This window comes from Mycotypha africana (assembly GCF_025528875.1).
Source record: "Mycotypha africana strain NRRL 2978 chromosome Unknown BDF20scaffold_3, whole genome shotgun sequence".
Lineage (NCBI taxonomy): Eukaryota > Fungi > Mucoromycota > Mucoromycetes > Mucorales > Mycotyphaceae > Mycotypha > Mycotypha africana.
The window spans coordinates 1,631,751-1,651,606 of record NW_026515727.1 but is presented as its reverse complement, the minus strand read 5'-3'; the positions used below and the strand labels follow the sequence as shown (position 1 = coordinate 1,651,606).

General features: G+C 38.7%; 7 protein-coding genes across 7 annotated transcripts; 6 read left to right on the top strand and 1 right to left on the bottom strand.

The window, feature by feature from the left end:
- Nucleotides 1-1,386: 1,386 nt before the first annotated feature.
- On the top strand, nt 1,387-3,606 carry BDF20DRAFT_911610 (P-loop containing nucleoside triphosphate hydrolase protein; the record flags this gene model as incomplete). The annotated part of the gene is made up of 2 exons (XM_053083847.1): nt 1,387-1,408; nt 1,481-3,606. 2 exons carry the CDS (start codon nt 1,387-1,389, stop codon nt 3,604-3,606), a joined length of 2,148 nt encoding a protein of 715 aa, XP_052938319.1.
- Nucleotides 3,607-4,923: 1,317 nt separating this feature from the next.
- On the top strand, nt 4,924-6,015 carry BDF20DRAFT_860369 (DnaJ domain-containing protein). The gene is made up of 5 exons (XM_053080512.1): nt 4,924-5,015; nt 5,123-5,269; nt 5,344-5,413; nt 5,476-5,615; nt 5,682-6,015. The coding sequence occupies exons 2-5, from the start codon at nt 5,189-5,191 to the stop codon at nt 5,862-5,864; spliced, it is 474 nt and encodes a 157-aa protein (XP_052938318.1). The 5' UTR covers nt 4,924-5,015; nt 5,123-5,188; the 3' UTR covers nt 5,865-6,015.
- Nucleotides 6,016-6,784, bottom strand: BDF20DRAFT_860367 (ribosomal protein L31e-domain-containing protein). Its single transcript, XM_053080511.1, has 3 exons — nt 6,723-6,784; nt 6,179-6,513; nt 6,016-6,106 (listed from the first exon to the last, which is right to left on the bottom strand). The coding sequence occupies exons 2-3, from the start codon at nt 6,510-6,512 to the stop codon at nt 6,072-6,074; spliced, it is 369 nt and encodes a 122-aa protein (XP_052938317.1). The 5' UTR covers nt 6,513; nt 6,723-6,784; the 3' UTR covers nt 6,016-6,071.
- Nucleotides 6,785-8,824: 2,040 nt separating this feature from the next.
- On the top strand, nt 8,825-9,028 carry BDF20DRAFT_792608 (uncharacterized protein; the record flags this gene model as incomplete). Its single annotated transcript, XM_053076214.1, has 1 exon — nt 8,825-9,028. A coding segment is annotated over one exon (204 nt), but the record flags the coding sequence as incomplete, so codon positions are not given.
- A 967-nt stretch (nt 9,029-9,995) lies between these two features.
- Nucleotides 9,996-10,172, top strand: BDF20DRAFT_796268 (uncharacterized protein; the record flags this gene model as incomplete). Its single annotated transcript, XM_053076275.1, has 1 exon — nt 9,996-10,172. A coding segment is annotated over one exon (177 nt), but the record flags the coding sequence as incomplete, so codon positions are not given.
- Nucleotides 10,173-10,757: 585 nt separating this feature from the next.
- BDF20DRAFT_911606 (citrate synthase-like protein) lies at nt 10,758-14,682 on the top strand (the record flags this gene model as incomplete). Its single annotated transcript, XM_053083846.1, has 3 exons — nt 10,758-11,120; nt 11,439-13,961; nt 14,044-14,682. The coding sequence occupies 3 exons, from the start codon at nt 10,758-10,760 to the stop codon at nt 14,680-14,682; spliced, it is 3,525 nt and encodes a 1,174-aa protein (XP_052938314.1).
- Nucleotides 14,683-15,121: 439 nt separating this feature from the next.
- BDF20DRAFT_986387 (uncharacterized protein) lies at nt 15,122-19,478 on the top strand. The gene is made up of 12 exons (XM_053085216.1): nt 15,122-15,375; nt 15,696-16,353; nt 16,427-16,920; nt 17,032-17,311; nt 17,386-17,516; nt 17,588-17,632; nt 17,699-17,848; nt 17,930-18,223; nt 18,296-18,559; nt 18,660-18,875; nt 18,946-18,988; nt 19,068-19,478. The coding sequence occupies exons 1-12, from the start codon at nt 15,256-15,258 to the stop codon at nt 19,382-19,384; spliced, it is 3,012 nt and encodes a 1,003-aa protein (XP_052938313.1). The 5' UTR covers nt 15,122-15,255; the 3' UTR covers nt 19,385-19,478.
- Nucleotides 19,479-19,856: the final 378 nt, after the last annotated feature.

Here is a 19,856-nt window from a genome sequence, read left to right as displayed (position 1 = left end):
CTATTTTCATTGTATAATGTAAACCATACAGATAATAGCTATTTTTAAAAACGAAACAGTTGTATTTGTAGGGCACCTGTCGAGCAGAAACTTTTCCTGTAACATCAGCATACACTGCCGAGGGGCCAAAAAACAATGCAAAGACGAATCATATTTCTTTGAAAATTTATATGCTTGAGCTAAATCTAACCGAGAACTTTTACTACATACTGAGCTGAGTTTGCTCTACCATGACGACTACATGAAATGAGAATACAGATATTAACGAGATAAGGTCGTTTACTATCATGCAGAATAAACTATATCCGGTTGAATTATTCAATGACATCGTTGATAATCCTATTCCGAAGGTATTGATATACATAATAACAAAAAAAAAAACAAAAAAAAAAAAAAAAAAAAACGCGACCTGAACTATCTAAAGGCATTGTTTAGCTTAAGCAATTACGATTGACGTGATCATATGTACTAATTAGATAATGCAATAAACCCAGAAGCTCAGTATCGTTAATCGTTCAAACTGATCGAGGCCGTATTTTTGCTGTAAGTCGACTTATTATAATGTAATGGCACTTTTCAGTTTGACAAAAGCACTACAGTGACCATTGATTTCAACTCATCTTACACTTGAAACAAAGGTTCGATTTCAATATAGCCGACAAGCTTTAACAAGAAGGTTCTTTTTTTCTTCTAAAATCGTCTAAGTACATTTCACTTGATTCGTCCCAAGATAGATCTCATTTGCTTTCGATATTTTACTGAATATGACAGGACGTCCCCAAAGTAACCTAAAACACGAATTGTCAGGATGAGGATTTCAAGCGTACTGTTTTTTATTATGCTACGTAGAACAAAAAACATTTAATTGGGCAGTAAAAAAGTAACATTTTTTGTTCGAAAAGCAAAAGGAACGGTCTTCCCTCTTTTTTTTTAATGATCTAAAACCGATTTCCAAATTAATCACACGCTTGAGGGATATTCATTGGATCAAAAGAGAGGGACCAACAGAATAAAAAAGAGGCTGGCGCATTATGAAACCTTCCGTTTTGTCAAGGCGAAAGATACACTAGGTACTTGGAAACTAATTGAGTAAGCTAGAATTGCTTTCAATGCTCATCGTCTAGCAGTATATAAATGCCTCCAATGCACCTAAGACTACTTGATTTTGTTTGCAAGCAGAGTCGCAGACTCTAATGAAAAGATCTGTGCGTTTGTGGGGTTGTTGAATTAAACTCTTTTTGCACTTGTGACTGAGTCAGAAAGATACCAACAGTCACTGTTTTATATTTTTTTTTGATAAAAAAAAGTTCCCCTTTTTTATTGATAACTTTAAGTTTTTCTTTTTCTACCAACCCTTTTCTTAAAGAAAAAAAAAACAACTTAGAAATGCCTAGTACTTCCAGCAGAGGTAAAGAATCCTTTCTTTTCATCGGTCAAGATACGTACGTACATTTTATTTAACCTACTTGAATTGCAATAGATCGTTCCGATAGAAAAGACAAAGATAGAAAGGAAAAAAGAGACAGAAAAGAAAAGTCAGACAAGTCAGAAAGATCTTCTCGCAAGAGAGACAGAGATGAGAAAAGATCAAAAGAGATCCAAGACGATGTCGACGTCCCTTCCAAGCAGAGCTCAAGAGTCGCTTCTGTTGAGTCGTCAGCTGCCAGCACTCCTGAACCTGAAGCCAAGAAACGTCGTATTGAAGATGACTCACCAGCAACAACCGTTGTTGAAGAAGGAACAAGAGGAGGTGAAGATGATGATATACCTGAAAATTTGCGTCTAAGTAATTTCCGTATCTCTCAAGGCACAATCGACAATCTCGCCGCCAAAGGTATCAAATCATTGTTTGACATTCAGGCTGCCACTTTCAACACGATTTTCGACGGCAAGGATGTTCTGGCCCGTGCCCGTACTGGTACTGGTAAGACTTTGGCTTTCGCTATTCCTGTCATTGAAAGGTTAGCTTTGGATACTTCTTACACTGTTCGTCGCGGTCGTGCTCCTCGTGTGCTTGTTTTATGTCCTACTCGTGATTTAGCCAAGCAAGTCTGTGGTGATTTTGAACAAGTTTCCGGTAATCGTTTGAAGACTTTACCTGTTTATGGTGGCGTTCCTTATCAAGAACAAACTCCTGTTTTCAGAGATGGTGTGGACGTCGTTGTCGGTACTCCTGGCCGTATTTTGGACCACATTAAATTTGGGAATATGAAATTACACGATCTCAAATTTATCATTTTAGATGAAGCAGATGAAATGCTGGATGCTCGTGGATTTGAAGAAGATATGTTCAAATTGTTATCTAATATTCAAGAACAAAAGGAATCTCGTGACTATCAAACTTTATTGTTTTCCGCCACTGTACCTGAATCCGTTATGGAAACGATCAGACGTTTCCTCAAGAAAGACTACGAACGTATTGATTTGATCGGTAACGCCAAAAACAGAACGAATACCAACATTCGTCATATTGCCATGCCTGCTTCTTATCAAACACGTGCTGATATTATTGGTGATGTTGTGAATGTATATGGTCGTAGTGGCTTAACTGTTATTTTCTGTGCCACTAAAGCTGATGCAAACGAATTGGGTGCTCACGATAAGATCAAACAAGATGCAGCTGTTCTGCACGGTGATATTGCTCAAAGCTCTCGTGAATCCACTATGAAGGCTTTCCGTGAAGGCAAATACAAGTGTATTGTCTGTACTGATGTGCTCGCGCGTGGTTTGGATATTCCTCAGGTCGATTTAGTTATCAATTGCCAACCTCCCAAAGATACTGAATCCTACGTCCATCGTTCAGGTCGTACCGGTCGTGCTGGTCGCTCTGGTGTTTGTGTAACTTTCTTCAAGCCAGCTGAGGAAGGCCTTTTGGCTTATATCTCCAAACGTACCGGCGTCAAATTTGAACAGTTATCTGCCCCTCGTCCCGAAGATATCATTGAAGCTACTACTGAAGAAGCTTTCAAATCTATTGATATGGTCAAGCCTGACGTCTTACCCTTTTTTGCTAAATCTGCTCAACAGTTGATCGAAAAGCATGGTGCTGAGAACGCCGTTGCTGCTGCATTAGCTTTTATGACCGGTTACCATCAAGGAGTTCCAAGCCGTTCTCTTCTTACTTCTCGTGAGGGTCAAACCACTCTTTACTTTGAACTCTCTTACACCATTCAACATCCTGGCTATATACGTAATATTTTGAACCGTGAATACCCCGAATTTACCTACGACGACTTCAAAGGCTGGCGTATGACTCAAGATGCTAAAGGTGTCGTCGTCGATGTTGCCTCAGAAAAGATTGAAGTACAAGAGGATGGTACTGTGTTGTTGGCTGGTAGACCTTGGGATGCCCGCGGTATTACATTAACAGCTCCTTCTCAATTACCTCCATTACAAGAAAGAGATAATAACAACAGAGGTGGAGGTGGTAATAATTACCGTGGAGGCAATAACGGTTATAGAGGTGGAAATAGTAATGGCTACCGTGGTAATAACAATAATGGTTATCGTGGTGGCGGTGGCTACCGTGACAACAACAGCAATGGTTATCGCGGAGGAAATGGTGGTGGAAACAGAAACTCCTATGGCCGTTCAACTAGATTTTAGACTTTATGGACATTATCTTTTCTTTTACTTTATTCATTTATACTACTCTCTCATTATAGACTCTTTATACTATGTTACAACATATAACCCCATTAATTGTAAACCTTTTATTCTTTGCATTTTCTTTATTTCTTCTCGATTTGTTTATCATGTAAATAAAACTGTGTTATTATTTATGGAGATGAATCGATGGTTAATTTGTTGATGATACTCATTCCGCCGCATTCAAGGTGAAATACTAGTAAATGTTGGATTGTACTTCTTCAACCGCAGCAGCAGCATCATTGACCCCTTATGTATTCACTCAAACATCCTGACAAGCTGGCTGAGAATATCGCCGTCACTGATAGAATGATTTACAAACTCGTTCTGTTTCATACTGTTCTGTACCCATCTGTGATAATTATGGTTGTGTATGGTTAGAACAAGTCGTTGAACAGTTAACAAATCCCACATCTTTATGCCTACGGCGATGCTCATGTGATCTGTTCTCAAAGTGTTGCTTTTAAAAAGAGAATTCAATGACAAAAATGGAACGTTCGAAATACCTTTTCAAGACAAGCTTCGTCATTTACAACTGCCACCTATAAATCCATTATTCAGTTATACATTAAAGCAGTGTATGTTTCGCTAAGAAATATCCTAAAAATGTTCGTTTTCGACTAGGAGGAAATTTACGCCCTGATTATGTCGACTTTCAGCGACCAAAACAGGCGACAATCGCTTTCTTGTTTATTTACAGTCTAAACGAAAGAGCTGTGGTAAAAACGGGTCAAGTAGAACTTGCTTTTGCTTTGCAAAATTGCAATGACCTTTTGCTTGGGCCCCTAAAAAAGGTACAGCCGCTATTACTTCTGGCTTTGCTGAAATCGGACTAATTTAGCGATCTGTTTTGCACCCATCCTAGAATAAAACTGGACTGATGGCAAATGTTCAGTTCAAAAACCTTTAGGACTGGGTAAATATAACAGTCTGGATAACCCTTCTTTCGCATATTTTTGAGCCCCTCTGAAAGGCTACAATGTAGATCTAATCGAGCTGAAAGCTCCGTAATTTCAGGTTCCGTTGAGCATACGGAAACAGATAGCATTTACGCCATGAATAATAGTAGCTTAGTCGAATACGTCAAACGTACAATTGCACTCGTGATCACAACGCGTTATCGTGCTCCTTCAACAGAGAACTCAGATACTCTTTTGTAAAAATTGTAGTATTTGCTGAAATCGTGATTGTATTGACGGCTACAAATATGTAATACATTGCTCAGGAGGTTTGTGCTGGTCATGGAAGACCTGGTACGAAAGATTCTACGCGTAGTAAGTCTACATTTTATCAAAAATATATTCAAAAAAATTGTACTCAAAATTTCCCATTTTTGGATTTTTTGGGATCTGAAAACCTATCCGAAACTGAACCAAAAAGTTGTATTTACACAATATTATTCGTCAATAAAATTCTTGTTTAATTGTATTTACACAATACAACAACCAAAAAAAAAAAAAAAGATTGTATTTACACATACTTTCTCCATTTTGATGTTTCTATCGTTTTCTTTTTTTTTTATCTCTTTCACTTACTGATCATGCAGTCTATTTTTGACATTGATAAGAAAGAAAAAGAGGATGACCTGTATCAAGTTCTCGGTTGTGTAGATAGTAGCACGGTATGGTAGAAGCCTACAAAGACAATCTTCTCAACGCCGATAGCTTACATACATAATATGGGATTTCTATCAAGGACGAGCAAATCAAGACAGAGTATAAACGTCTCGCTTTGAAATACCATCCAGATAAAGCATCAGCAGCAGGTTATTTAAGCGTTTATCTATTTCTTGCAAACTCGCCTTTATTGATAGGTTGAACTTGATAGATTCCAAGCAATTCGAGAAAATAAAAGCAGCATTCGATGTGGTTGGAAATCCCGAGGGTAGAGCACTATACGACCGTTGGCGGTCTAGCAAGTTATTGATTCCCTTTTCTGATTTTGTCCAGTTGAGCAGCCATGCTCAGGTGAGTTTGTTATGCTTTATCAATGTGATAGATACTCATTGCTTATAATTTTTACTTCTTTTACAGACTGTACATTGGCAAGCACTTCCGACACAGCTCACTTTAACCAATGATCAGATCTCTATAATTGATCAAGACAACCTGAAGAGCGTCCGCATTCCCGCGACTTCACAGGATTTACCCAATATTAGCGTAAATACTGCAGGATTTTGGAAGTCAAAAAACTATAAAATCGATGATCGACGATGACCATTCAATACATCTGTGCCCCGCCCAATTCCTTCTCGCAGCTGCAATTCTGAAATCGCAATCGTGACAATATGCAGCCACTTCTTTAATTGTATAAGACGCTTCAAACATTTCTATAACACACATCAAAACGATCATATTCCGTCTTTACATTGACAATATTGTGGTGGGTTTTATTCAAGATTGTTTATATTAAAGAAGGTGAATTTAGTTTTCATCTTCAACAACTTCATTTTGAAGACCTAATGAATACAAAAAAAATAAATTAATGGTTAGCAAAAGTCAGGTTCTAAATATTTTTTGACGATCCTTACCCTTGAAGTCAGTAACGGGAACGTAGGTAACATAAGAGTAGAGCTTTTCCTTGGCTTCTTCGTCATCGTTACGCTTACGAGAGATACGAACACGAATACGGTGGTTGACGTGCTTAACACCACGAGACCAGAGAGCCTTGTTCAAAGAAGGATCAAGACGGACATCCTTAGTACCCATGGCCTTTTCAGCGAAGTCCTTGACAGCCTTGACGGCAGCAGGAGCACGCTTTCTCAAAGAGCGGCCAAAAACGTGCTTGTGCAAGTGAATAGTGTATTCACGGGTGACAACATCAGCAAGAGTGGAACGCTTTTGGGTGGTCTTATCCTTAGCCATTCTAATATGAAGAAAAATGATGAATTTGACATGTTAATCGCTGTATCAGCCATCTACTTTTGTTTTTATCTCTCTTTGAAATCCATCCATTTTTCAAACTGAATCCATCTATCCGTTGTTTAAATTGTGCATTCGAAATACGTTTTGCTAATGTTTTCGATGGATCGTTCGGTTGGGATAGTGACAGAGTTGTTGTTTGGTATCACTTACTTTACTAGTTGTATGGGAGAGAGGAGGATTCTGCCTTTGGGCTTGCCCAAACCTTCTTGTTGCCTCCTTTGATTTACTTCATCACCGATCAGCACTTCAATCCCCGCGCAAGAGGATCATTTTTGCTGGTCCGGACCGCCAATTCTTCTTTCTTTTAATTGTCAGGGCAGGCTTAAAACAATCACCATTTCGCTAGGCGCTACCCGTTTGGCGTTCACATATAAGGAACGAAAACCATGAAAACGGAACATATAGTGTAAAAGCTAACTGTCCTTTTTTTTTTCTTTTGATTTTTTTTTTAAAAAAAAACGCAGTAGCTAATATGTCTTTCTGCCTTTCCACAATACGCACGTCCCGTGCTAAAAAAGACAGTTGCAGCTTGAAGGGGGTAACACTGATTTGTGTTACAAATACTCCTAGATCAATATAATATACAGCAATTGTTCTTTTTCAATGACAGAGAAATAAAAGTTCACATTTCATGGCATAGTATAACCGAATTTTATATTGACCATACACTGGTATCCATCTTATCACTTATCGATATAGTTAGTTGACATTCGAAAAAGTAAGCTAAAAGCATAACATAGTGCCTATCGGTACAAATCAGACCTTCTTATACACACAGATATATTATACAAACAAAGAGGTGTAAGAAAGGATATTTGTGAAATTATTTATGCACAATGCAAGTTTTTTGTGCAAACCCTTTCCATCCAAAGTTTTCGCTGTCGACCTTATAACTGATAGATTATTGTGTCAAAAACTGATAACTGCTGAACGTGGATGAGCGAAGGCTTCTTAGTTGCAGTGATAAATTATAAGAACTATTTTGTGCAGGTTAACATCATTCATATCTTAAAGAAACGTCCATTCTCGAGATTTTGGTTATTTAGTGACACTAGTTATTTTCATTAACAAAAAAAAAAAAAAAAAAAAAAAAAAAAAAGAAAGAAAAAATTGGAAAAAGGAGTGTATTTTTTTTTTTTGCCTACAAATTCAAAAATCTAAATAGCAATTATACACACACAAAAGTGTTTGTGTGTATTCTTGCTGTTTCTAATCTAACTCTACTGTAACGCATAGCTCGTGGAAATCTAGGCCAATAATCGTCACTTGGTGATTAAGTATCTGCAGATCATATTTATGTTGGAATTGTTATTAAATTTTGCTATTGACAGTACAGCAAAAATTAGTATCTCTAGCAACCTTTCTGATATCGTGCAATAGCAGTAGTGATTTGTTTTTTGTGTATATATAAGATTTTATAAATAAATATATATTGTATAATATGCATTCATAACCTCAACATTCATCATCAACATCATTAAACATCATAAATATTCTTATAAATACGCTTTACTGATTTCTTACTTCTTCTTATTCTTCTCTTCTACCTTTGTATGTCTTTTTATCTTCCGTCAGCTAATCTTATTCCAATGAATACATTAGACAGCAATAATCATGGCTATAGTAACAATATCGCCAGTACCGCAAGTTCTGAGAAAGCTATCCACCAGCAGCAGCAGCAACAACAACAACAACAACAACAACAACAGCAGCAGCAGCAGCAGCAGCAGCAGTCATACGAGTCTAATTACTACTACCCTCAAGCTTCTGCTGCTTCATCTTCACCTTCCGCACTTGTCCAATGCACGCAACCTACAAATCACACTGCTGTAGTATCACCTCCGCTTACTCCTATTGTTTCCCCTACAGCTTCAATGTTGACAGATTCAAACAACGCTAACTATTATAACAATGAAAATGGCAACAGCAGTAGCAACAACAATTTAATCAAAAGCGAAACAAGTCATTACCACAGCAATCAGTCTCAAATACATTACCATCCCTATTATCCTACACCCAATGTACATCAGCATCATCAACAGCAGCAAGGATATTATGACCAACGATATCATTACTCTTCTTATCCGTTATACATAACACGACCTATTCCAACAACTACAGCTAGTCCTTTCGCTAACCATGGTGCGTTCCATATGGCAATAGGAAGCGGTAATGGTACAGGCTCTTTGAGAGGACCTACCAGCTCTTTCGCTGCAGCAGCGGCAGTAGCAGTAACCGGCACAAAACAACCGCGGCACAAGCATGTTTGTCAATTCAGTTTCTGTGGTTGGAGCTTCAAACGTTACGAACATCTAAAAAGGCATATGTTAGTGCATACAGGAGAACGGCCTTATACGTGTCATTTCCCGGGATGCGGTAAAAGCTTCAGTCGATCTGATAATTTTCATGCTCACTATCGTACGCATACAAAAAAGAAAGTACCGAAGAAACAACGAAATAACAACAGCAGCAATAATGCTACTACTACTCCTATTAGTAATGCTACTGATAGTATAAACGGCAATAATGTGGATACTATGAGCAGCAGTAACAGTCAAAGTAGCAGTGCTGACATTCCAAAAGAAGAAAGTGATACCAACATTAATAATCTCGTAACAGGTCAAGCCAGCAATGATCTTCATCATTGCAGTACCACTTCCTCATCCACTACTACGGCTACTAGTGCTTTTTCATCTATGACAAGTGGCTCTGAGCAGCAGCAACACTTTTTCGGAACTGATTCAGTCGCTTCGAATAGCAGTCCACCTTCAACAACAACACCAACATCAACAACAAGTACGAACAATAATGTAGCAAGTTCAGTTGCAGCCAATGCAGCAGCTGCAGCAGTGGCAGTATCCCAACAACTTGTTGGACAGCATAATAACGGCATAAGACATATGTACTACAATACCAACTTTTACGATAGCGCTCAAAATCAGAAAGATGTAAGTAGATCTTGCTGACGTAAAGGGGATGATAAGGGCGACAAAAAAAAAAAAAAAGAAAGAAATCAACCAACTTTATTCTTATTATGGTTACCTCAAATAGATAAATGGTCTCTATATGAAAGGCTATACTACATCTTCTACTGCTGCAAGTGCTTCCTTTGAGACGCCATCGATATCTGAAATGAAGTTTGACGTACATAATATTCAGCCTAACGCTTCATCTTCTGTGATGAGTTCTACTTCGCCACCTACTCCATCCTTATCGGTATTAAACCATAACCATCATGATCTTCATCGTCATCAAAGCATGTCAAATGTCTCCATCGATAGTTCTGTGTCTAAGGCCGTCGCTGTAAATACTAATTATGCACCTAATCTGTATTTCCATGCACATCATACAACTGGTTCCTCTGCTTCTGATGCTGCTGTGGATGTCCAAAACGCTCTACAACAACATTTTTTATGTGATACTAAACCGCATACATGTCCAGTACAACAATGTCAACGTCAATTTAAAAGACTCGAACATTTGAAAAGGCACATGCGTATCCATACCCTGGAAAGGCCTTACCATTGCACTTTTGCCGGTTGTCCCAAATCATTTTCTCGCTCGGACAATTTATCGCAGCACATCAAAACACATCAAAAGCATGAAGATAAAAGGAAGAAGAAGAAGCAATCAAAACAGCATTCACAATAAGAATGGTTCTACCAAATTTGTTTTTTCTTGTACATATCAAAATCACGGTAATAAAGTATTCTTGAAGCTTGGGCTTTTTCCCAATAACAAAGGGTTACTGAATTCTTCCCCACAATAAATTTGTGAATCAACAAATCGGGGAAACATCTATTGTTGTGTGTCTAATTGCAGCGTTATAAGACATTGTGTGGGGTCTGTCGTTGGGGACAAAGGAATACAGGATTCATAATCAAGGTTCAAACACCATGAGGATGAGGCATCCTAAACCAGTTTTCGCACCTCGGCGGGAAACCTTTTATGGTAAGCTTTAACATAAAATTGAGTCTTCTGCTTCTACTTTCCCCGCTCACCCATCGCTCACCCCCAAGCTTTGACTCGAGTCACAGAAACTTTAAAATAAACTTGCTGTTCTATAATTTTTGACAAGAGTGTGTACTACAACGCCCATTTTCTTTATTCCTTTTTGTTTCTCCTTACCATTTGGTTTCTTTCTTTTTTCTTTTTCATCCGCCACAGAAATTTATCAACTTCTAAATGTCTGCTAAACCTATCAGAGAATATGATGGCAAGCTTTTACTAGCTTATCATCTCTTACGTGCTCCTCTCGTGGGCACTCAAGAAGGCGCCACTGCATCATTATTCCAACCTGCTGCTACCAAGTTGGCGCAAGTCAGTGTTGACACTTCTCTCTTAGGTGATGACGCCGCTTTTCAAAACGCCTTGAAACAACAACTTGATAATCTTGAACAAACTCACCCTTGGTTGTTGACCGATAAATTGGTTGCTAAGCCTGATCAATTGATCAAACGTAGAGGAAAGCATGGTCTTTTGGCTCTTAATAAGGATTGGACTGATGCTCGTAAATGGATTGAAGAACGCGCCGGAAAGGAAATTAAGGTAAAAAATAGTGTTACATTGGTATAGATAGTGTGTCGGCGTATTAGCGAGAGGATAAGTCTTTTGCGTGTGGCTGGCTGGCAAAAATGGGTTGACTGGTTTACTTGACTGGTTTTTTCGGGAATTGAGATTTTTTTTATGCAAAACGGGTTTTGACGTTCAAAAACAAAGGGGGGAGGGGTGTATGCCAGGCAAAGGAAAATAGAACAAACAGGGCGGGGTAGTGGGTTTTAGATTTTACTGAATATGCACGGCATCATCAAATCAGTCTAGTTTTTGGGAATTAAAACAATGAAAAATTTATAAAAACATACTTAGATTGAAAGAACGACTGGTATTCTCAAAACCTTCTTGATTGAGCCTTTCACTCCTCACCCGGATAATACCGAATATTACATCTGTATAAACTCCGTTCGTGAAGGCGATTATATCCTCTTCACTCATGAAGGTGGAATTGAAGTTGGCGATGTCGATGCCAAGGCACTGAAGCTCTTGATACCCGTTGCTTCCGCTGAATTTCCCTCTGCCGATACCATCAAACAAACTCTCCTCAAAGATGTACCCGAATTCAAGCGTGATGTTTTGGTCGATTTCATCCGTCGTCTCTATGCTGTCTATGTCGATCTTCACTTCACTTACCTTGAAATCAATCCTTTGGTCGTTACTGACCCTGTTGAGGGTCAAACTCCTCAAGTGATGTACCTTGATCTAGCTGCTAAGCTTGATCAAACTGCTGAATTTGAGGCTGGTCCTAAGTGGGCTATTGGTAGAGCTCCTCAAAACATTGGCCTTGCTGTCTCCTCCGATACCCAAAATGTTGATCAAGGCCCTCCCATGGAATTCCCTGCTCCTTTCGGTCGTGAACTTACCCGTGAAGAAGCCTATATTCAAGAATTAGACGGCAAGACCGGTGCTTCCCTCAAATTGACTGTTCTCAACAAAGATGGCCGTATTTGGACTATGGTTGCTGGTGGTGGTGCTTCCGTTGTCTACTCTGATGCTATTGCCGCTTTAGGTTATGCTAATGAACTTGCTAACTATGGTGAATACTCGGGTGCACCCACCGAAACCCAAACCTACGAATATGCCAAGACGATCTTGGATTTAATGACTCGCGGCGAAGTCAATCCTCAAGGCAAACTTCTCTTCATTGGTGGTGGTATTGCCAACTTCACCAACGTTGCTACTACATTCAAGGGTATTATTCGCGCTTTGACCGAGTTCAAGCAGGCTCTTATCAACCATAAGGTACGCATTTTCATTCGTCGTGGTGGTCCCAACTATCAAGAAGGTCTTCGTGCCATGCGTCAATTAGGTGAAACTTTAGGCGTTGAAATTCAAGTTTTCGGTCCTGAAACCCACATCACCGATATTGTTCCCTTGGCCTTAGAGGGTAAGGCTACTACTCTTCAAAACAACAACAGCGGTGCCTCTTCTGGTAATCTTTTCCAAGATCAAATCTTTGGTTCTACCAATGCTTCTGGTGCCAACACTCCCAAGCTTGCTATAGCCGAAGACAACACTACTCCCACCAACCCTAACGACCGTATGACTTACTTCCCTGAACAGCAAGAACAAACATCCGAATGGTACAGACCTTTCACCTCAAAGACCCGTGCGTTCGTCTACGGTATGCAGCCTCGTGCTGTTCAAGGTATGCTCGATTTTGACTTTATGTGTAAGCGTGAATCACCTTCTGTCGCCGCTATGGTCTATCCCTTCGGCGGTTCTCATGTTCAAAAGTTCTACTGGGGTACCAAGGAAACTTTGATTCCTGTCTTCACTTCTTTAAAGGATGCTGTTGAAAAGTTTCCTGACGTCGACGTAGTTGTTAACTTTGCTTCTTGCCGTTCTGTTTTCGATTCAACTCGTGAAATCTTTGGTTATCCTCAAATCAAGACCATCGCTATCATCGCGGAAGGTGTACCTGAACGCCGTGCTCGTCAACTGTTGCATGAAGCTGAAGCACGTAAGGTCCTCGTCATTGGTCCTGCTACTGTCGGCGGCATCAAGCCAGGTTGCTTCAAGATCGGTAATACTGGTGGTATGATGGATAACATTGTTTCTTCTAAGCTTTACAGACCTGGTTCGGTTGGCTATGTCTCCAAGTCAGGTGGCATGTCAAACGAATTGAACAATATCATTTCCCGTACTACTGACGGTGTCTATGAAGGTGTTGCCATTGGTGGTGACCGTTACCCCGGTTCTACTTTCATTGATCACTTATTACGTTATGAAGAAGACCCTAACTGTAAGATGCTTGTTTTGCTCGGTGAAGTCGGTGGTATTGAAGAATACCGTGTCATCGAAGCTGTTAAGAACGGCACTATCAAGAAGCCTATTGTTGCTTGGGCTATTGGTACTTGTGCAAAGATGTTCACCACTGACGTACAATTTGGCCATGCTGGTTCTATGGCCAACTCGGATATGGAAACTGCTGATGCCAAGAATAAGGCTATGCGTGCTGCTGGTATTGTCGTTCCTGAAACCTTCGAACAATTGCCCTTAGCCCTTGCCGAAACTTACAATAAGCTTGTTAAGGATGGCATCATTACTCCCCGTGCCGAGCCTGAAATCCCCAAGATCCCTATTGATTACTCTTGGGCTCAAGAACTTGGTCTGGTTCGTAAGCCTGCCAGCTTCGTTTCTACTATTGTTGATGACAGAGGTCAAGAATTGTTGTATGCTGGTATGAGAATTACTGATGTCTTTAAGGAAAATGTTGGCATCGGTGGTGTTCTCTCTCTCCTGTGGTTCAAGCGCAGGCTTCCTGATTATGCTTGCAAATTCATTGAAATGGTCTTGATGTTAACAGCTGATCATGGTCCTGCTGTCTCCGGTGTAAGTATTCTTCATAGTATAAAGTGGTAGTTAAAACGTAGGATCGGGGTTTATCTAAATTTAACTTTTTCATTGAACTTAGGCTATGAATACCATCATCACTACTCGTGCTGGTAAAGATTTAATTTCTTCGCTCGTTTCAGGTCTTCTCACTATCGGTGAACGTTTCGGTGGTGCTTTAGATGGTGCTGCTACAAACTTCACCAAGGCATACGACAGTGGCTTGACTCCTCGTGAATTTGTTACCTCCATGCGTAAAGCTAACAAATTGATCCCAGGTATCGGTCATAAGATCAAATCCCGTACCAACCCTGACATGCGTGTTGAACTAGTCAAGGATTACGTCAAGAAGAACTTCCCTCATACACCTATCTTAGATTATGCTTTGAAGGTTGAAGAAATTACAACAAGCAAGAAGGATAACTTGATCTTGAACGTCGATGGTTGTATTGCGGTTTCATTTGTTGATCTCTTACGTGAATCTGGTGCTTTCACTCATGATGAAGCTGAAGAATACATGCGTATCGGTACTTTGAATGGTCTCTTTGTTCTTGGTCGCTCCCTCGGTTTCATTGGTCATCATTTGGATCAGAAGCGTTTGAAACAAGGTCTTTACAGACATCCTTGGGATGATATTTCATACCTTTTACCTTCTTTGGATCCTGAAACTTTGGACCCTCGCCGAGTCAACGCTCGTGTTAATGTTCAAGCTAAGCACTAAAGTAATTTTATTTATTCTTTCATCTTCATATCCTTTATAAGCAAACCTTATATAATTTTTTCCACCCTCTTAATCACTTTTATAGTACATATGCCCACTCACACTTTCTTATGATCATGTATAAAAAAGTAAATTCACTAAAAATTATACGTCTTCTCGAACCAAAACAATGAGAATAAAAATTTAGAATCTTTTCTATTATTCAGTCAACCACAGATGATGTTCGACCATGATAGTGTGCTGAAACATTTGAGGAACTCATTTGGAAATTCTTGAGGAACAGTATAGCGCATAAACAACGCGCTTATCTCTTTGCTTACAGTTTGGAAGCCCGTAGTATGTAAAGCTACATCATGCATGCTCAACGACACACGAAGCGAAAAATAAATTGCAGCTAAATGCAAACAACCATCCATATAGTGCTTTTTTGGCTTGTAGTGATACTTATAAATTCCCAACGAACGCATGATGTTTTACCTCCTTTTTTGCATGCAGACAAGCCCATAGTATTAAAAGTGTTGACGTTTTAAAACGAACAATAGTCGGAGTGTTGGAGCATTAATTATCAGATTTATGGTTATTCATAAAATGGCGAGTTTCCTGATGTTAAAACTGTTGGAAAATTATAATGATGATCATCCAGCTGCATTAATTCAACTGTACAACGTTAGCGATAAGAGAAATGTACCTCAGGTTACAAATAGATCAAAATTTTTACTGAAACGAAGATATTTCCATGCATCCATCAGCTATTCGCGAGGAACCATTTAGTGGTGTTAAAAGCTGTCATCATTTTTAGCTAAGTGCTACTCGGCTTGAAACTACCATAATTTTAAAAACAGCGCCACAATGCTTTAAATGAAGAAGTTAAATGCATTGCTTTTTATAGAAAGAACGACGTTGAGTCAACACGTTCTAAATGATTTTGTAATAATAGAGGGAAACTCTTACTCTTGATTTTCTTCTTCTACTAACCCTTTTTTTTCCATCTTTTCTTATTACTAATTTACTAGGTCTTCGCTGTTTTTATCTTTACCCCCTCATTCTTCTCAATTACTTCATTCCCTATGTCAAAATCGAATGAAACAATTGTAGGTAAAAACAGCACATTATTGAGTAACCAGCAAACCACTACTACCTATAAGAACCAGTTTCTTCTGCTTTCAAGCAATGACGATAGCGGTAGTAGCTCACATATTTCTCCTGCTATAAGGGACAGCTACATTCAACAAAATCTGCCCATAAGACGTCAAAGTCTTATTGTTTATCGTGATAAATTGCGCTCTGAGAAGAAGGTACCAAAATCTGCTCGAGATCTTACTCTTCCATTAAGACGACGTCATGTCACTATTATTCCAACACAAAACAAAGAGCCACTTTCAGAGACAATAGATAATGATTTAACATGGAAAAATCAGAAACACTCCCTTCCTTCATCTCCACCAGCAGGAAAATTAAGGCCGAAAATTCCATTATCCATTCATATAGCTCAACACAATGCAATTGAATTAATAACTGAGCCTAATACAGCAACCTCTCATAAAGCAAGCGTTAAACAACAGCAACAGAATAACTATGACCAGCCTAGTTCATTATTCAATTTGACTCTTGAGGGAGAGAAAAATAATACCGAGTTAGCAGTGAAGCAACCGCCAAACCTTAAAAGTATTGGTATGATGGATCAGTTATACATACAAAATGCCGTCTATTCAAGTTTAAATGTTCATAATTACCTTAAATATAGAACTTATTCAGCCGAACAAGCCGGCTTTAAATGATGTAGATAGTCAGTATGATAAACAGGATATCGACCAGCAGTATGCACAGAACAATTACAATGGACATACACACGCACTAACGCAAATGTGGAATGGTTTACCTTCCCCACCGCCTTTAGCCAGATTACGAAGCGTATTTTCACGATTGCAACCAAACATGAGCAATGGTAATAGTGGCAGTGACAGTCACCTTTCGGATTCCATGATAGGATCTTTAAGGGTAGCAAAAAGAGCAGGACAGCAAAACAATCAAACACGTCGTGAGCATAAAAAGACGTATTCTGCTGCTTTGATATCAGTTTATAAGCGTAAAAATACGATGGTCCACGAGTCAACGATTTATACAGCATTGTTATCACATGTAGCCAATGAATTGGTGAAAAAAATAGAGTTATCAACCATCGATCGAAGGGATAAAATACATTTCTATCATGTTGTGTTTTCAGGAACAGAAGCAGTGGTAAAAAAGAATAAATCAGTATTAAAAATCATATGAGATGAAATATATACATGTGTATAAAAAGAGATAGCTTGAGTGATGGATTACTCAATATCATGTTATGGTATTTAGGATTCTATCTTAGATATCATTCAATCAACGGATCGACAGCTAGCGTTGATCATAGGCAAAGCTTTGGAAAGTCAAGGGCTCTTTCATCATGTTACTTACGATTGCAAGTTGACAGATACCAGTAACGAGCTGTATCAATTTCAGTACTCAGAACAAGATGAAAGCTCATCTTACCTCTACCGTTTACCGATACCGTCACAGTTTCTTCCGTTGTCACTTATTGCAGTCTCAGCAAATGACCACAATTTATTGAGTTCAGAAAAGAATGGAAAGAAATCCGGTAAGACCCATTGTTTCAAACGACATAATAAGCAATTTATACTAATTAAATTGTTGTTGCCCTTTACTGCGTAGTACCGTCTACCTGCAGGACCATGCCTGTAAATGGAGTTTTCTCTTTTTTGACAGATTGCTATTCACCAACATGTTCTAGTAAGCGTCCTTGTTATAGTATCACATGTCCTAGAAAGGCAACAAAAGAAGCAGTAAGAAAGTGACGTCAATTTGTTAGAAATATGGTGATAACAGATTTAATGATACTTAATTTACTAACTAGAAACACCAACGATATCCATCGGATACAAGTCTGGCAAAAATAACGGTTAGTGTGAGAAAATAGAAAGAGAGCTTATACTGTTACTAATACTCATACCTATGTACTTTGCAGAGTGAACCAAATAGAGCTCTGTGGAGACAATCTGTTCCAAGGAATATACTTAATGGGACTAATCTAATGGAGCAAAAGCGGCAAGAATGTATCTACGAGCTGATCTACACAGAACAGGATTTCTGCAGAGATTTACAGTATGTGGAAAACGTAAGTAGCAGAGATACAAATTTCTGGGTGCATTGAGCAAATGACAATTTTGACTGTTATAGCCCTGATTTACAACGTTAGTGTTGGATTAAACCTCTGTTGTTTAGCGATATCATACCAGCAGAACGACGAGATGTTCTTATTAAAGATATTTTTTGGAATTGGGTTGATATCAAGGAGATCAGCTTAGATCTCTCAAAAGATCTTACACTGAGGCAGGAGAAGTACTCGATTATACCATATATCAGTGACATAATGGCAAGGCATGTAAGAGGTTTTGAGCCTTTCCTAACCTATGGTGCTCACCAAACAATAGGAAAGCATTATTATGAACTAGAAAAAAAGAGAAATGCAAAATTTGCTCAATTTGTACAGGTACAGTATAACGCGAAGTCAAAATACAGCATAAAATGGCTCTGTTTCTAGACAAGATCATTTTGTATATAGAGACTGCAGAGAAAGCCTGAATCTCGGAGATTGGAACTACATGGATACTTAACCAAACCCACCTCGCGATTGGGACGCTACAATTTATTATTAAATGCTATTATTGAGGCGACACCTAACAATCATCCGGATCATATAGAGATCCCCAAAGTGATGGCAAAAATAACGGAGCTCCTTGTGCAATTAAACAAGAAGGTTGGACTTTCGGATAATGCGTTTTACCTGGAAAAAATATCATCTAGAATTATATCAACTAAAGGACACGTAAGTTTATTGAAATAGACACGTTGCGGAATGGTGGGGGACGCAGAGAAGTAAAATACAACATTCGTCGATATCTAAGCCTTACTATTATCCATGTTAGGATTTAAGGCTGACAGAACCTAATCGTCAACTCTTACTGCAGGGGAAACTAAAGCGTGCCAGTCAGCAATATAGCAGAAACAACAGCACTGTTCCTGCATCCATCGTAGACAGTCCGTCATCTGTAGATATCCAGCTTTTCTTATTCGATCATTTGTTAATTTTTTGTAAGATAAAAAAACAAGATGGGATAGAATGTTACAAATTATTTAGAAAGGTAAGTTTGTTATCTTGACTCTCCAAACGGGAAAAAATGAAAGAGAAAACTCTGATCTTTTTTGTTTAAGCCTATTCCATTGAAGTTTCTCTCTGTATTTATACCAAAGACAAGTAATGTATAAAACTAAAAAGGGATCATAACCGACTAATATCTTTGAACATAGCTGGCTAATTCCCCACTTTTTTACAGTTCTTGTTCCTTCCACAAAATCAAATATTTATAATAGATTATCATCATCTAGCACGGCTCATCAAATCTCTGTTTCTGACATAAAATACAACTCAAATGCTTCCCTGAGGTTGAATAAGTATCCCATATCATTTCAGGACAACGACGACAGCTCTGGAATGATGCAACCTCCGACCACTTTGATTGCACCATCAGAATATATGAGAAAAGTATGGATAGATAAGATACACGAACAGCAAAAACTCGTTTTTAAAGAAGTAGACAGAAGCAGTATTAGTGATAGTAGTAGCAGCAGTACCTCTATTACAATAGAATAAAATGCCTTTAAGCAAGGATATAGGCATATTTTATTATATTTATGAGAAAATGACTGAGAAGAGGACTATAAGTGAAGTAGTATAGCACTTTTCTATGCTGGTATCAGATGAGGAGGGTATCGTCTGCGGGTTTGAAATCAGTGCATACTTGGCAAGAATAACAGCATTTGTAACCTGCTATGGCTTTTTTGGATTATTGGGGCAATGACTCTCATGGGAAAATTGTGTTATATCGACGCCGCATTTTGGGCAAAAATTGTATGAACTGCAAAGTTTTGGCGGGAAAAACGTTACTCTGATTTTGCGCATCGTGCTATCGGTTGTCAATGGCAATGCCCGAAATTCTTTAGTTTCTAAAATGTTCTAACAGGTTCTTCTCTGCCTATAGATACCGATATAGGGAGGAAAGTAGAACCGAATGGTATTAAACAACCATGTATTTATAATAGAGAAGAATAGCACTTAGCTTGCT

Coding starts and splice junctions, on each gene's coding strand:
- BDF20DRAFT_860369 (XM_053080512.1), top strand. CDS start 5,189: ATGCAGTCTATTTTTGACATTGATAAGAAAGAAAAAGAGGATGACCTG. Junction 5,270..5,343: donor GTTGTGTAGATAGTAGCACG/GTATGGTAGAAG, acceptor ATTTCTATCAAG/GACGAGCAAATCAAGACAGA. Junction 5,414..5,475: donor AGATAAAGCATCAGCAGCAG/GTTATTTAAGCG, acceptor TGAACTTGATAG/ATTCCAAGCAATTCGAGAAA.
- BDF20DRAFT_986387 (XM_053085216.1), top strand. CDS start 15,256: ATGGTTATTCATAAAATGGCGAGTTTCCTGATGTTAAAACTGTTGGAA. Junction 18,560..18,659: donor TTATATCAACTAAAGGACAC/GTAAGTTTATTG, acceptor TATCCATGTTAG/GATTTAAGGCTGACAGAACC. Junction 18,989..19,067: donor TGTATTTATACCAAAGACAA/GTAATGTATAAA, acceptor ACTTTTTTACAG/TTCTTGTTCCTTCCACAAAA.
- BDF20DRAFT_860367 (XM_053080511.1), bottom strand. CDS start 6,512: ATGGCTAAGGATAAGACCACCCAAAAGCGTTCCACTCTTGCTGATGTT. Junction 6,107..6,178: donor TCCCGTTACTGACTTCAAGG/GTAAGGATCGTC, acceptor TGTATTCATTAG/GTCTTCAAAATGAAGTTGTT.